The sequence below is a fragment of the Oncorhynchus kisutch genome, unplaced genomic scaffold (genome assembly GCF_002021735.2).
Source record: "Oncorhynchus kisutch isolate 150728-3 unplaced genomic scaffold, Okis_V2 scaffold1112, whole genome shotgun sequence".
NCBI lineage: Eukaryota > Metazoa > Chordata > Actinopteri > Salmoniformes > Salmonidae > Oncorhynchus > Oncorhynchus kisutch.
Genome location: NW_022263057.1, coordinates 7,249 through 20,676, shown reverse-complemented (window position 1 = coordinate 20,676; position 13,428 = coordinate 7,249). Strand labels below are relative to the sequence as shown.

At 48.8% G+C, this 13,428-nt stretch overlaps 1 protein-coding gene across 1 annotated transcript; it reads left to right on the top strand.

Moving 5' to 3' along the window:
• Positions 1–9,876: 9,876 nt before the first annotated feature.
• Positions 9,877–13,122, top strand: LOC116364633 (polysialoglycoprotein-like). The gene is made up of 6 exons (XM_031817662.1): positions 9,877–10,009; positions 10,184–10,249; positions 10,399–10,482; positions 10,618–10,898; positions 11,172–11,493; positions 12,214–13,122. The coding sequence occupies exons 1-6, from the start codon at positions 9,910–9,912 to the stop codon at positions 13,032–13,034; spliced, it is 1,674 nt and encodes a 557-aa protein (XP_031673522.1). The 5' UTR covers positions 9,877–9,909; the 3' UTR covers positions 13,035–13,122.
• Positions 13,123–13,428: the final 306 nt, after the last annotated feature.

Genomic DNA, 13,428 nt, shown 5'->3' with positions numbered 1-13,428 from the left:
TATAGTGTCATAACACAGAATCCTCAATACTCCGGACGCTTTATCTGGACATGGTTCGTCAAGGGACCTCCAACAGCCGAAGCTAAGTAACATTAACATGATGCCTTCTAATTGCAGTCGCTGTACTCATACAGGAGAACGATCGCCTTACGGTGAGGATACAACTGTGCTACAAGCCCCAGCTTCAGACGCAATCGTTAAGGCAAGGGTAATTTCTGTGTAGGAAAGGATGAAACAGCGTCTGTGCCACCAGTAAGTACAGATAGTAACGTTAGTATAAATCCCCTCGCACGGTCCCCGCAGCCGGGACAACTTTCTCACGGTTTCTGGAGGGTAATGCTGTAGGAATGCTCAACCGGTGTCGCTCATTCAGCCGACAAACTTTCAACCGGTTTTCCCCATTAAGCAACGAGTCGGAGTCAGAGGCCGAGCCTTCTCTTGTCTCTACTCCTCCCGTTACGGGGTCTGAGACGTCGAAGCTTCCCACCATTAGCTCTGACAAATTGAAAACTCTCGTCATTGGCGACTCCATTACCCGCAGTATAGACTTAAAACGAATCATCCAGCGATCATACACTGTTTACCAGGCGGCAGGGCAACCGACGTTAAGGCTAATCTGAAGATGGTGCTGGCTAAAGCTCAAACTGGCGAGTATAGAGATATTGTTATCCACGTCGGCACCAACGCTATTAGGATGAAACAGTCAGAGATCACCACATAGCTTCAGCGTGTAAATCAGCTAGAAAGATGTGTCGGCATTGAGTAATTGTCTCTGGCCCCCTCCCAGTTAGGGGGAGTGATGAGCTCTACAGCAGAGTCTCACAACTCAATCGCTGGATGAAAACTGGTTTCTGCCCCTCCCAAAAGATAGAATTTTGTATATAATTGGCCCTCTTTCTGGGACTCACCCACAAACAGGACCAAGCCTGACCTGCGGAGGAGTGACGGACTCCATCCTAGCTGGAGGGGTGCTCTCATCTTATCTACCAACATAGACAGGGCTCTAACTCCTCTAGCACCACAATGAAATAGGGTGCAGGCCAGGCAGCAGGCTGTTAGCCAGTCTGCCACTAGCACAGTCAGTGTAGTCAGCTCAGCTATCTCCATTGAGACCGTGTCTGTGCCTCGACCTAGGTTGGACAAAACTAAACGTGGCGGTGTTCGCCTTAGCAATCTCACTAGGATAAAGACCTCCTCCATTCCTGTCATTATTGAAAGAGATCATGATACCTCACATCTCAAAATAGGGCTACTTAATGTCATATCCCTTACTTCAAAGGCAATTATAGTCAATGAACTGATCATAATCTTGATGTGATTGGCCTGATTGAAACATGGCTTTAGCCTGATGAATTTACTGTGTTAAATGAGGCCTCACCTCCTGGCTACACTAGTGACCATATCCCTCGTGCATCCCGCGGAGGTGTTGCTAACATTTACGATAGCAAATTGAAATGTACAAACAAACAAAAAAGACGTTTTCATCTTTTGAGCTTCTAGTCATGAAATCTATGTAGCCTACTCAATAACTTTTTTTTAGCTACTGTTTACAGGCCTCCTGGGCCATATACAGCGTTCCTCATTGAGTTCCCTGAATTCCTATCGGACCTTGTAGTCATAGCAGATAATATTCTAATTTTTGGTGACTTTAATATTCACATGGAAAAGTCCACAGACCCATTCCAAAAGGCTTTCATCATCGACTCAGTGGGTTTTGTCCAACATGTCTCTGGACCTACTCACTGTCACAGTCATACTCTGGGCCTAGTTTTGTCCCATGGGATAAATGTTGTGGATCTTAATGTTTTTCCTCATAATCCTGGACTATCGGACCACCATTTTATTACATTTGCAATTGCAACAAATAATCTGCTCAGACCGCAACCAAGGAACATCAAAAGTCATGCTATAAATTCACAGATGACACAAAGATTCTTTGATGTCCTTCCAGACTCCCTCTGTCTACCCAAGGACGCCAGAGGACAAAAATCAGTTAACCACCTAACTGAGGAACTCAATTTAACCTTGCGCAATACCCTAGATGCAGTTGCAACCCTAAAAACTAAAAACATTTCTCATAAGAAACTAGCTCCCTGGCATATAGAAAATACCCGAGCTCTGAAGCAAGCTTCCAGAAAATTGGAACGGAAATGACGCCACACCAAACTGGAAGTCTTCCGACTAGCTTGGAAAGACAGTACCGTGCAGTATCGAAGAGCCCTTGCTGCTGCTCGATCATCCTATTTTTCCAACTTAATTGAGGAAAATAAGAACAATCCGAAATTCCTTTTTGATACTGTCGCAAAGCAAAGCTAACTACAAAGCAGCATTCCCCAAGAGAGGATGGCTTTCACCTCAGCAGTAATAAATTCATGAACCTCTTTGAGGAAAAGATGATTATTAGAAAGCAAATTACGGACTCCTCTTTAAATCTGCGTATTCCTTCAAAGCTCATTTGTCCTGAGTCTGCACAACTCTGCCAGGACCTAGGATCAAGAGAGACACTCAAGTGTTTTAGTACTATATCTCTTGACACAACGATGAAAATGATCATGGCCTCTAAACCTTCAAGATCCATACTGGACCCTATTCCAACTAAACTACTGAAAGAGCTGCTTCCTGTGCTTGGCCCTCCTATGTTGAACATAATAAACAGATCTCTATCCACCGGATGTGTACCAAACTCACTAAAAGTGGCAGTAATAAAGCCTCTCTTGAAAAAGCCAAACCTTGACCCAGAAAATATAAAAAACTATCGGCCTATATCGAATCTTCCATTCCTCTCAACATTTTTAGAAAAGGCTGTTGCGCAGCAACTCACTGCCTTCCTGAAGACAAACAATGTATACGAAATGCTTCAGTCTGGTTTTAGACCCCATCATAGCACTGAGACTGCACTTGTGAAGGTGGTAAATGACCTTTTAATGGCATCAGACCGGGGCTCTGCATCTGTTCTCGTGCTCCTAGACCTTAGTGCTGCTTTTGATACCATCGATCACCACATTCTTTTGGAGAGATTGGAAACCCAAATTGGTCCATACGGACAAGTTCTGGCCTGGTTTAGATCTTATCTGTCGGAAAGATATCAGTTTGTCTCTCTGAATTGTTTGTCCTCTGACAAATCAACTGTAAATTTCGATGTTCCTCAAGGTTCCGTTTTTAGGACCACGATTGATTTCACTATATATTTTACCTCTTGGGGATGTCATTCGAAAACATAATGTTAACTTTCACTGCTATGCAGATGACACACAGCTGAACATTTCAATGAAACATGGTGAAGCCACAAAATTGCCCTCGCTAGAAGCATGTGTTTCAGACATAAGGAAGTGGATGGCTGCAAACTTTCTACTTTTAAACTCGGACAAAACAGAGATGCTTGTTCTAGGTCCCAAGAAACAAAGAGATCTTCTGTTGAATCTGACAATTAATCTTAATGGCTGTACAGTCGTCTCAAATAAAACTGCGAAGGCCCTCGGCGTTACTCTGGACCCTGATCTCTCTTTTGAAGAACATATCAAGACTGTTTCAAGGACAGCTTTTTTCCATCTACGTAACATTGCAAAAATCTAACTTTCTGTCCAAAAATGATGCCGAAAAATGTATCCATGCTTTTGTCACTTCTAGGTTAGACTACTGCAATGCACTACTGCTCTACTTTCCGGCTACCCGGATAAAGCACTAAATAAACTTCAGTTAGTGCTAAATAGGATCCTGACTAGAACCCAAAAAATATATCATATTACTCCAGTGCTAGCCTCCCTACACTGGCCTCCTGTCAAGGCAAGGGCTGATTTCAAGGTTTTACTGCTATCTCTCTGATTTGGTCCTGCCATACATACCTACACGGTCACAAGACGCAGGCCTCCTAATCGTCCCTAGAATTTCTAAGCAAACAGCTGGAGGCAGGGCTTTCTCCTATAGAGCTCCATTTTTATGGAATGGTCTGCCTACCCATGTGAGAGACGCAAACCCGGTCTCAACCTTCTCTTCAGTGGGTCATACGATGGAGTGTAGTCTGGCCCAGGAGTGTGAAGGTGAACGGAAAGGCTCTGGAGCAACGAACCGCCCTTGCTGTCTCTGCCTGGCCGGCTCCCCTCTTTCCACTGGGATTCTCTGCCTCTAACCCTATTAACAGGGGCTGAGTTACTGGCTTACTAGGGCTCTTTCATACCGTGCCTAGGAGGGGTGATGTGATCTTCCTGTCTGGGTTGGCGCCCTCCCTTGGGTTGTGCCGTGGCGGAGATCTTTGTGGGCTACACTCGGGCCTTGTCTCAGGATGGTAAGTTGGTAGTTGAAGATATCCCTCTAGTGGTGTGGGGGCTGTGCTTTGGCAAAGTGGGTGGGGTTATATCCTTACTGTTTGGCCCTGTCCGGGGGTGTCATCGGATGGGGCCACAGTGTCTCCTGGCCCCTCCTGTCTCAGCCTCCAGTATTTATGCTGCAGTAGTTTATGTGTCGGGGGGCAAGGGTCAGTTTGTTATATCTGGAGTACTTCTCCTGTCCTATCCGGTGTCCTGTGTGAATTTAAGTATGCTCTCTCTAATTTTCTCTTTCTCTCTTTCTTTCTCTCTCTCTCTCGGAGGACCTGAGCCCTAGGACCATGCTTCAGGACTACCTGGCATGATGACTCCTTGCTGTGCCCAGTCCAGCTGGCCGTGCTGCTGCTCCAGTTTCAACTGTTCTGCCTGTGATTATTATTATTTGACCATGCTGGTCATTTATGAACATCTTGGCCATGTTCTGTTATAATCTCCACACGGCACAGCCAGAAGAGGACTGGCCACCCCACATAGCCTGGTTCCACTCTAGGTTTCTTCCTAGGTTTTGGCCTTTCTAGGGAGTTTTTCCTAGCCACCGTGCTTCTACACCTGCATTGCTTGCTGTTTGGGGTTTTAGGCTGGGTTTCTGTACAGCACTTTGAGATATCAGCTGATGTACGAAGGGCTATATAAATACATTTGATGTTATTTTGATTTGACATGATGTGGAATGGGTTCTAGTTCATTTTAACTTGATGGTTGTGTAACTGAGTGTTTGGGGTTGGTACATATGAGGATGTTGCTAGAATCGGGGTTAATGGTGTCAGTGCTAACTAATATCACGGTTGACAACTTGCATTTCAATTACTCTGCTGGGTGTCTACTAGTCTTCTCTCCTAACTGACTTGGTTTCCTATTAGTGAATACTTACATGTAAAACCAGCTCTCGTCGCTCATACAGGTGCCCCTACTCTCCTAACCTCCCCTCAGTAACTAACGAAGGCACAAAATGATGACATAAATATCACAAGAAAGAATACATTAATGAATCATTTACTTTCTAGAGGCCAAAGGACAGGTAGGTTTAATAATGTAATATGTCCCATCAAAAAGTCCTGTTGTTCACATACCAGCATCCTAAATGGCACTGCTTTTGACCAGAACCCTATGGACCCTGTTCAACAGTAGTGTACTATTCAGTATAGGGTTCCTTTTGGGATGCATTAAATCTTTACAATTACTCATCAGAGCAAATGCTACCATTTTTTTATTCCCACAGAGCCTGTGGGAATAAAAAAAGACATGAATGATTTTATAAAAATATTTGTTCATACAGAATGTATGATTTCCCCTCCTCCCACATGGATTACAGACAAGAGGCTAGGTGCGTTCTGACTGTCTTAGTGTGCGGATAAACATGACAATCACTCTCATGAAACTTAAATGAAACATCACTCCTTATGTCTTTTCTCAGCACAAACACTCAGCCCAATTTCTACAGTCAAAACAGGTTTTGAAAATGCTTCTTCCACATCTTTTGGTCCCTGTCTGTTTTGCTCTCAGTGAAGTGCTACTATCCCCTTGGACTACAGGTTATTGCCGTCATAAGGTGTGCGTCTGTCTGTTGGCCGGACACTTTCTACCGTTTAGGACCTTTGTGGGTAAAGGTAAAGATGGGGTATAGCAGCAGCAGTTCCTCTGAAGTGCAGTATCTGCTGGAAGGGAACCTGGTGGTATGAGAGGATGAGTGTGGGCCTGTTGTGCCTCCCCCTATCCCTCCCTCTTCTCTCTCTCTGTCTGAGGGACTCTTAAGGTTCCTGTGCGGACTGTCTCGGTTCGTGCCCTCCTGAAGCTGGCTGTGGTGATTTAAGACACGCTATGTTTATGTGTGTATTTGTTTGTGGCCTCTGGCCCACTTCGCTGTCCCTCTGTCCAGTACATACCGTTGTAGCAGGCCAAGTGTAGTGGCGTGTAGCCCTGGTTGTCTGTGATGACGGGGAGGGTCCACACTGACTGGGCGGTGTGTAGGAGCCACCCCAGTATCCCGATGTGTCCGGACGCCGCCACCAGGTGGACATGGCTCCGCCCCTTACCTTCCCGAACCAGGAAGCTGGCACTGTGCTGCACTCCTCGTGAAAAGTCACCGCCTAGGAGGAAGGGAAGGGAGGGGAGACAAGAATGGATTTGAATAATTTATAATCAATTAAATAATAAGGAATCATAATAGGTATATTTGGGCATAATTTATATTCCATGCTAGATCCCACACCAAAGCCATCCCTAGTATTTCAATGGCCCCATCCCTAGATCAGAACAAGCCTCCCCCTCTCTTTCTGTGTGTGAGCGCGTACAGCCAACTCTCCTCACAACCCTTCTGTGTAGAGCTGTTCTGTGCCATTTGTCTTTGGCTTCTACGCTTGCTCCCTTGTTGAACAGGGAGTACACACAGTCTGTGTCCGCTCAGCACCGACAGCATCAGAGGGGTTCTGATACACAAGACAACAGGTCATATTACAAACTGGTAGTAACCAGGCTGAGTCCCAAATGGCAACCTATTCCCTATATGGTACACTACTCTTGACCTGAGCCCATAGGACTTTGGTTTAAAGTACTGTACCAAGTAGGGTACAGGTTGCCATTTTGGATGCAGCCCCAGTTTCAAAATCTCTTTATTTCAGGAATTGTATCCAAAACCCAAGTGACTATTCCGTCTTGAATGTCCACTGTACTCTGGATGTCAGCATTTCCAATCAGGAAACGCAAACACTCCGAATGTCCGTTGGTTGCTAGAGGAAGATAAACAGAGAGGATATAACAATGTGAGATGATTGACCTTCAGTAGCTAGAGATGGAAAAACTGAGAAGATATAAGAATGTGAGATGATTGACCATTGGTAGCGAGAGGAGGATAAACAGAGAGAATATAAGAATGTCAGATGATTGACCATTGGTAGCTAGAGGAGGATCAACAAGAGGATATAAGAATGTCAGATGATTGACCATTGGTAGCTAGAGGAGGATCAACAGAGAGGATATGAGCAGATTGCTGGACGACTATAACCTTCACATGAACAGACAGATTTCAAGAACAGTGGTGTTGGTAGATGACATCCTCATGATGTTAACACAGCAGATAATAAAGAATTTTGGGGCTGAGGCCATTGAAGCCTGTCACTTGCTAGCTGTGTACCTGGCTCTGGATAGAAGTCTCCCCTGTGCACTGATCTAGGATCAGCTTACCCTCCCTAGATCCTCAATCATTAGTGGAGAACATGACAAAAAATGACCTTAGATCAGTGTCTCGTGGGCATTTTCACACGATACCATCCCTAGAGTGGACATAGTCGTCCTAGCAACATGACCAAACAAATGGCCATCTTGGTCAGGAAAACTTTTTAATTACAGAAGCTCTATGTGATATCCTTATGTCTACCTGCAGCGTGGATGGGGGTCCTCTTCAGAGTGAAGTCTTTAACCAGGATGGAGGCTTCCTGGTTGATGAGGACGTCAACACACTCCACAAGGCTTTTTAAGGCAGCCAGGTCCAGAGGGGTGCGCCCCTGGCTGTCCCTCACGTCTAGATCCAGCAGAGACTGAACCAGGACCTCCATAGCATGGTGGTGACTGTGGTACGCATGAATAGATATTCACTCTTAATATAATCAATGTCCTAGAGTAGACCAGTGGTACACCTGAACAGAAATACAGTGCTAGACCTCTAAAGTAGACCAGAGTCTTTCAATCGGGAGCCCATTTTTGCTCCTGCCCAGCATAAACATCGGAGGTTCCTGTCAAGCGTGGGATTGAGAAACAAACACTCTACTTCTCCTCTGAGGTTGATTAACTCAAATGGCAAAATAAGGAAATCATCCTCATCATCACTGTGTAGAATATGCATGTATTTTACACTAATCAGGAATAGATCGGAATATGGTGTGTGAGTCTGTCTGGACAGTCAACTTCCTGTGGAAAATCTACACCATGCTTGCATCCCAGATAGCACCCTATTCCCTATGTAGTGAACTACTTTTGATCAGGGCCTATAAGGATCTGATCAAACGTAGTGTACTAAATAGGGAATAGGGTGCCATTTGTCATATGGAGACCACTACAGGAGCAGGTAGGCTTTACTCACAGCGAGGTGTAGAGGGCTGATGGGAGCTCTGACATCAGATTCGTTCAGGATGTCTGTCCCTGAGGTTTCAATTAGTCGAGGAAAGAGAAGAACGGCCAGTTCAGACTTGGAAAAAGAACATCAAGAGTGACGATGCGTCCACGACAAACATGCAGCCACACCTTAAAACCTACTGTTGGGTTCTGAGAATATGAAATATACGAATTCATGTCACTGAGGGAGAGAGCTTAATGTATAACGTTTACATTATGTCAGGATATGTTTTTGTTAGCCATCAGGCATCCTATGGGTGGGATCCTCTGGGATGAGAAGAGACACAGTCTGGTACCAATCACCATGTCAGCCTTGAGTTGGGGAGGAGTGAGCACTTTGGGGTAGCGGTCAGGTCAGATGAAGTGAGGAAGAACAGATATCACTAAGGTTCTGTCTAGCAACAGAGATGCATTGACTGTTTAGATGTGTAGGAGGAGACTCAGCATAGGAGAGAGGATTAAATATCAGTGCTTGTGTGAATATGTTTTTTGTCTAATGCAGCTGTCTTGACCCTCTGGGAAGAATAAACTTGGTTCAAGCATTCATAGTGTCCGTCGAGTTTTTACTCTGAGAATTAGAACCTAACAGTTGGCACTGCGAGCAGGGTTCTCGAACGCTGTTGGATTTGGGTGTATTAGCAGTAGCAATAAAGAGAGGTTGGTTTTATGCCCTGTTGGGGTGGGGAACCATGACAGATTATGTGGAAATAGGAAGACAAGTGTGAATCATTTTGGTAATGTGTGTTATCAACAACAGTGATATTTGAACAGATTGGAGATGACTATCCATAACAATAAAATCCTTCATACAGTGAGGTTAGGTTACCATGCTTGTCCTGCCCCACAGCTGTAGACACAGCCTTCTCCAGGTCCTCAGACACTAGCTGGAGATCCATTACAGGATGTCTGTCACCTCACTGAGCCCCTATTGCAGGTTAGGGGTCACATCCACTTGAATGTCCTTCATATGACGAACCTCCTACAGAGCAAATGAGGAAAACATGATATATTAGGATTTATGTTAGTAGCAATAGAATATGGGAATTTTATCTCAACGCTACCTACAGCTATCATATTTATTTATGTATGTGATCTATGTAAATAAATAAATATATCACAGCTGTAAAACTGTGAAGGACTATAGGTGGAGGCCTACCCATTTCCCAGGAGCATTGTAAAACGTGGATTTGGGTACAGTGTTTATTTCCCCCTAATATCTTTGAAGATTACACCTAAAATAATTAGGCCTACTTCTTTCTACTGCTGATCTGAGACCATTAGGGTTAATCATTACAGATATAAATGCAATATATGGAGTAGAAAAGATTGCCTGCCCACCAACTTGATAAGAATCAACATGTGTTCTACATGGTCTATTTCTATCTGAACGTAACAACTCAATCAAGCTTGTTAATTGATCGTTAAGCCATGTTTGTCAGGTAAACGGTCATTAGTGGCCTATATAAGCCTCATACAGGCCATGGGAAGACATTACCTGTTGATAACACAGACTATTTTCATGATCATGGGAGGTGTGAGAGAATTGCTGCTCGTTGTGATGACTGTGGGGGTTGTCAAAGGTTGGTTCACTAATGTTTAAGGGATTTGTTTGGTAAATATGCTTAACTTTATAAGTTGGGTATTAATATTTGACTGTCTGTATCTTCCGCGTTGGTCATCTTTTATTCTTCACTGCTATTAATATATGTAGCTATTTTGTGTGAACTCAACTTCTGTCAACACTTTCTCCTCAGTTTCTTGTTACCCTGTTGGAAAGTCCCAGAAGCAAGATCAAGTCTCTCTGCAGAGGAGACTTGGAGGTAAGTGTTTCTTTCCACAACCCTTCTAGCTATGTTTGTCACTGTCTATGGTGCTGCTGTGTTTGACACTCATTCAACAGCATAGAGTAACTCAGTCTAAATAATGTTGTCAAACCTTTTGCTTGTGTACCTAAACCTAAATTTTTCAGAGCTGTCATCAAATGACGTCTCCATTGTGCATGCCCTGGCCTTGCTCCGATCCATAGGGTCTGACGCGAAACAAACCAGAGAAGGTACGGCCTGAAACATATACTTTGAAAACTGTTGGCTTCATGTTGCTCAAAATTCGATTAGCAATTTGGCCTAGACTGTGTAGAACAGATGTGTTGCTGTAGAATACCCAACTGTTCCTTCTGTTTTTTCTGAAGAGTATTTAAAGACCAATGAAGTAGAATCCCAAGCTTCTCCAAACCATGGTAGCTCTCCGGCAAATGATGCCCTGTCCTCTGAGGAGAAGCTGAGGCACATGTCCTCTGACGACGCCACCTCTGAAGCTGCCACCGGCCCGTCCTCTGACGACGCCACCTCTGAAGCTGCCACCGGCCCGTCCTCTGACGACGCCACCTCTGAAGCTGCCACCGGCCCGTCCGGCGACGACGCCACCTCTGAAGCTGCCACCGGCCCGTCCTCTGACGACGCCACCTCTGAAGCTGCCACCGGCCCGTCCTCTGACGACGACACCTCTGAAGCTGCCACCGGCCCGTCCTCTGACGACGCCACCTCTGAAGCTGCCACCGGCCCGTCCTCTGACGACGCCACCTCTGAAGCTGCCACCGGCCCGTCCCTCGACGACGCCACCTCTGAAGCTGCCACCGGCCCGTCCGGCGACGACGCCACCTCTGAAGGTGCCACCGGCCCGTCCTCTGACGACGCCACCTCTGAAGCTGCCACCGGCCCGTCCTCTGACGACGCCACCTCTCAGGCTGCCACCGGCCCGTCCGGCGACGACGCCACCTCTGAAGCTGCCACCGGCCCGTCCGGCGACGACGCCACCTCTGAAGCTGCCACCGGCCCGTCCGGCGACGACGCCACCTCTGACGCTGCCACCGGCCCGTCTGGCGACGACGCCACCTCTGAAGCTGCCACCGGACCGTCTGGCGACGACGCCACCTCTGAAGCTGCCACCGGCCCGTCTGGCGACGACGCCACCTCTGAAGCTGCCACCGGTCCGTCTGGCGACGACGCCACCTCTGAAGCTGCCACCGGCCCGTCCTCTGACGACGCCACCTCTGAAGCTGCCACCGGCCCGTCCTCTGACGACGCCACCTCTGAAGCTGCCACCGGCCCGTCCTCTGACGACGCCACCTCTGAAGCTGCCACCGGCCCGTCCTCTGACGACGCCACCTCTGTAGCTGCCACCGGCCCGTCCTCTGACGACGCCACCTCTGAAGCTGCCACCGGCCCGTCCTCTGACGACGCCACCTCTGAAGCTGCCACCGGCCCGTCCTCTGACGACGCCACCTCTGAAGCTGCCACCGGCCCGTCCTCTGACGACGCCACCTCTGAAGCTGCCACCGGCCCGTCCTCTGACGACGCCACCTCTGAAGCTGCCACCGGCCCGTCCTCTGACGACGCCACCTCTGAAGCTGCCACCGGCCCGTCCGGCGACGACGCCACCTCTGAAGCTGCCACCGGCCCGTCCGGCGACGACGCCACCTCTGAAGCTGCCACCGGCCCGTCCTCTGTAGCTGCCACCGGCCCGTCCTCTGGCGACGCCACCTCTGTAGCTGCCACCGGCCCGTCCTCTGGAGACGCCGCCACCTCTGAAGCTGCCACCGGCCCGTCCTCTGGCGACGACGCCACCTCTGAAGCTGCCACCGGCCCGTCTGGCGACGACGCCACCTCTGAAGCTGCCACCGGCCCGTCTGGCGACGCCACCTCTGAAGCTGCCACCGGCCCGTCCTCTGACGACGCCACCTCTGTAGCTGCCACCGGCCCGTCCTCTGACGACGCCACCTCTGTAGCTGCCACCGGCCCGTCCTCTGACGACGCCACCTCTGAAGCTGCCACCGGCCCGTCCTCTGACGACGCCACCTCTGAAGCTGCCACCGGCCCGTCTGGCGACGACGCCACCTCTGAAGCTGCCACCGGCCCGTCCTCTGACGACGCCACCTCTGAAGCTGCCACCGGCCCGTCCGGCGACGACGCCACCTCTGAAGCTGCCACCGGCCCGTCCGGCGACGACGCCACCTCTGAAGCTGCCACCGGCCCGTCCGGCGACGACGCCACCTCTGAAGCTGCCACCGGCCCGTCCGGCGACGACGCCACCTCTGAAGCTGCCACCGGCCCGTCCGGCGACGACGCCACCTCTGAAGCTGCCACCGGCCCGTCCTCTGACGACGCCACCTCTGAAGCTGCCACCGGCCCGTCCGGCGACGACGCCACCTCTGAAGCTGCCACCGGCCCGTCCGGCGACGACGCCACCTCTGAAGCTGCCACCGGCCCGTCCGGCGACGACGCCACCTCTGAAGCTGCCACCGGCCCGTCCGGCGACGACGCCACCTCTGAAGCTGCCACCGGCCCGTCCGGCGACGACGCCACCTCTGTAGCTGCCACCGGCCCGTCCTCTGACGACGCCACCTCTGAAGCTGCCACCGGCCCGTCCTCTGACGACGCCACCTCTGTAGCTGCCACCGGCCCGTCCTCTGACGACGCCACCTCTGTAGCTGCCACCGGCCCGTCCGGAGACGACGCCACCTCTGAAGCTGCCACCGGCCCGTCCGGAGACGACGCCACCTCTGAAGCTGCCACCGGCCCGTCCGGCGACGACGCCATGGATATCTGACGTGGGACATGCAATAGTTAACGGGTACTCTAGTCCAGTGTGTAACTGCATTTGCTTGTTTTGGCTCAAATAAACATTAACTGTAATACTTGTGTCCTCTGTATTGTTTTGGTGGTTCCTACTTGGAGCTGAGGTCTATGACCTGACTTGAGTAACTGGGGTGATGGCAACATTTATTTTGCATTATATCCATGCGCCAGCAATATTACTCTGACCCCTGTGTTTTAAATTACCATTTGACTTAAGCTACATTTGCTCAGTGTTGGTCCATTTATGCTAGTAGCATCACATGATACCTCACACAGCATTTTGACGCCATTTCCGGTCACAACTTGCAGACTTGTTTACGTGTTGCTGTGTGTTTTGTTGCCTACTTTGCTACATGACAACTTTA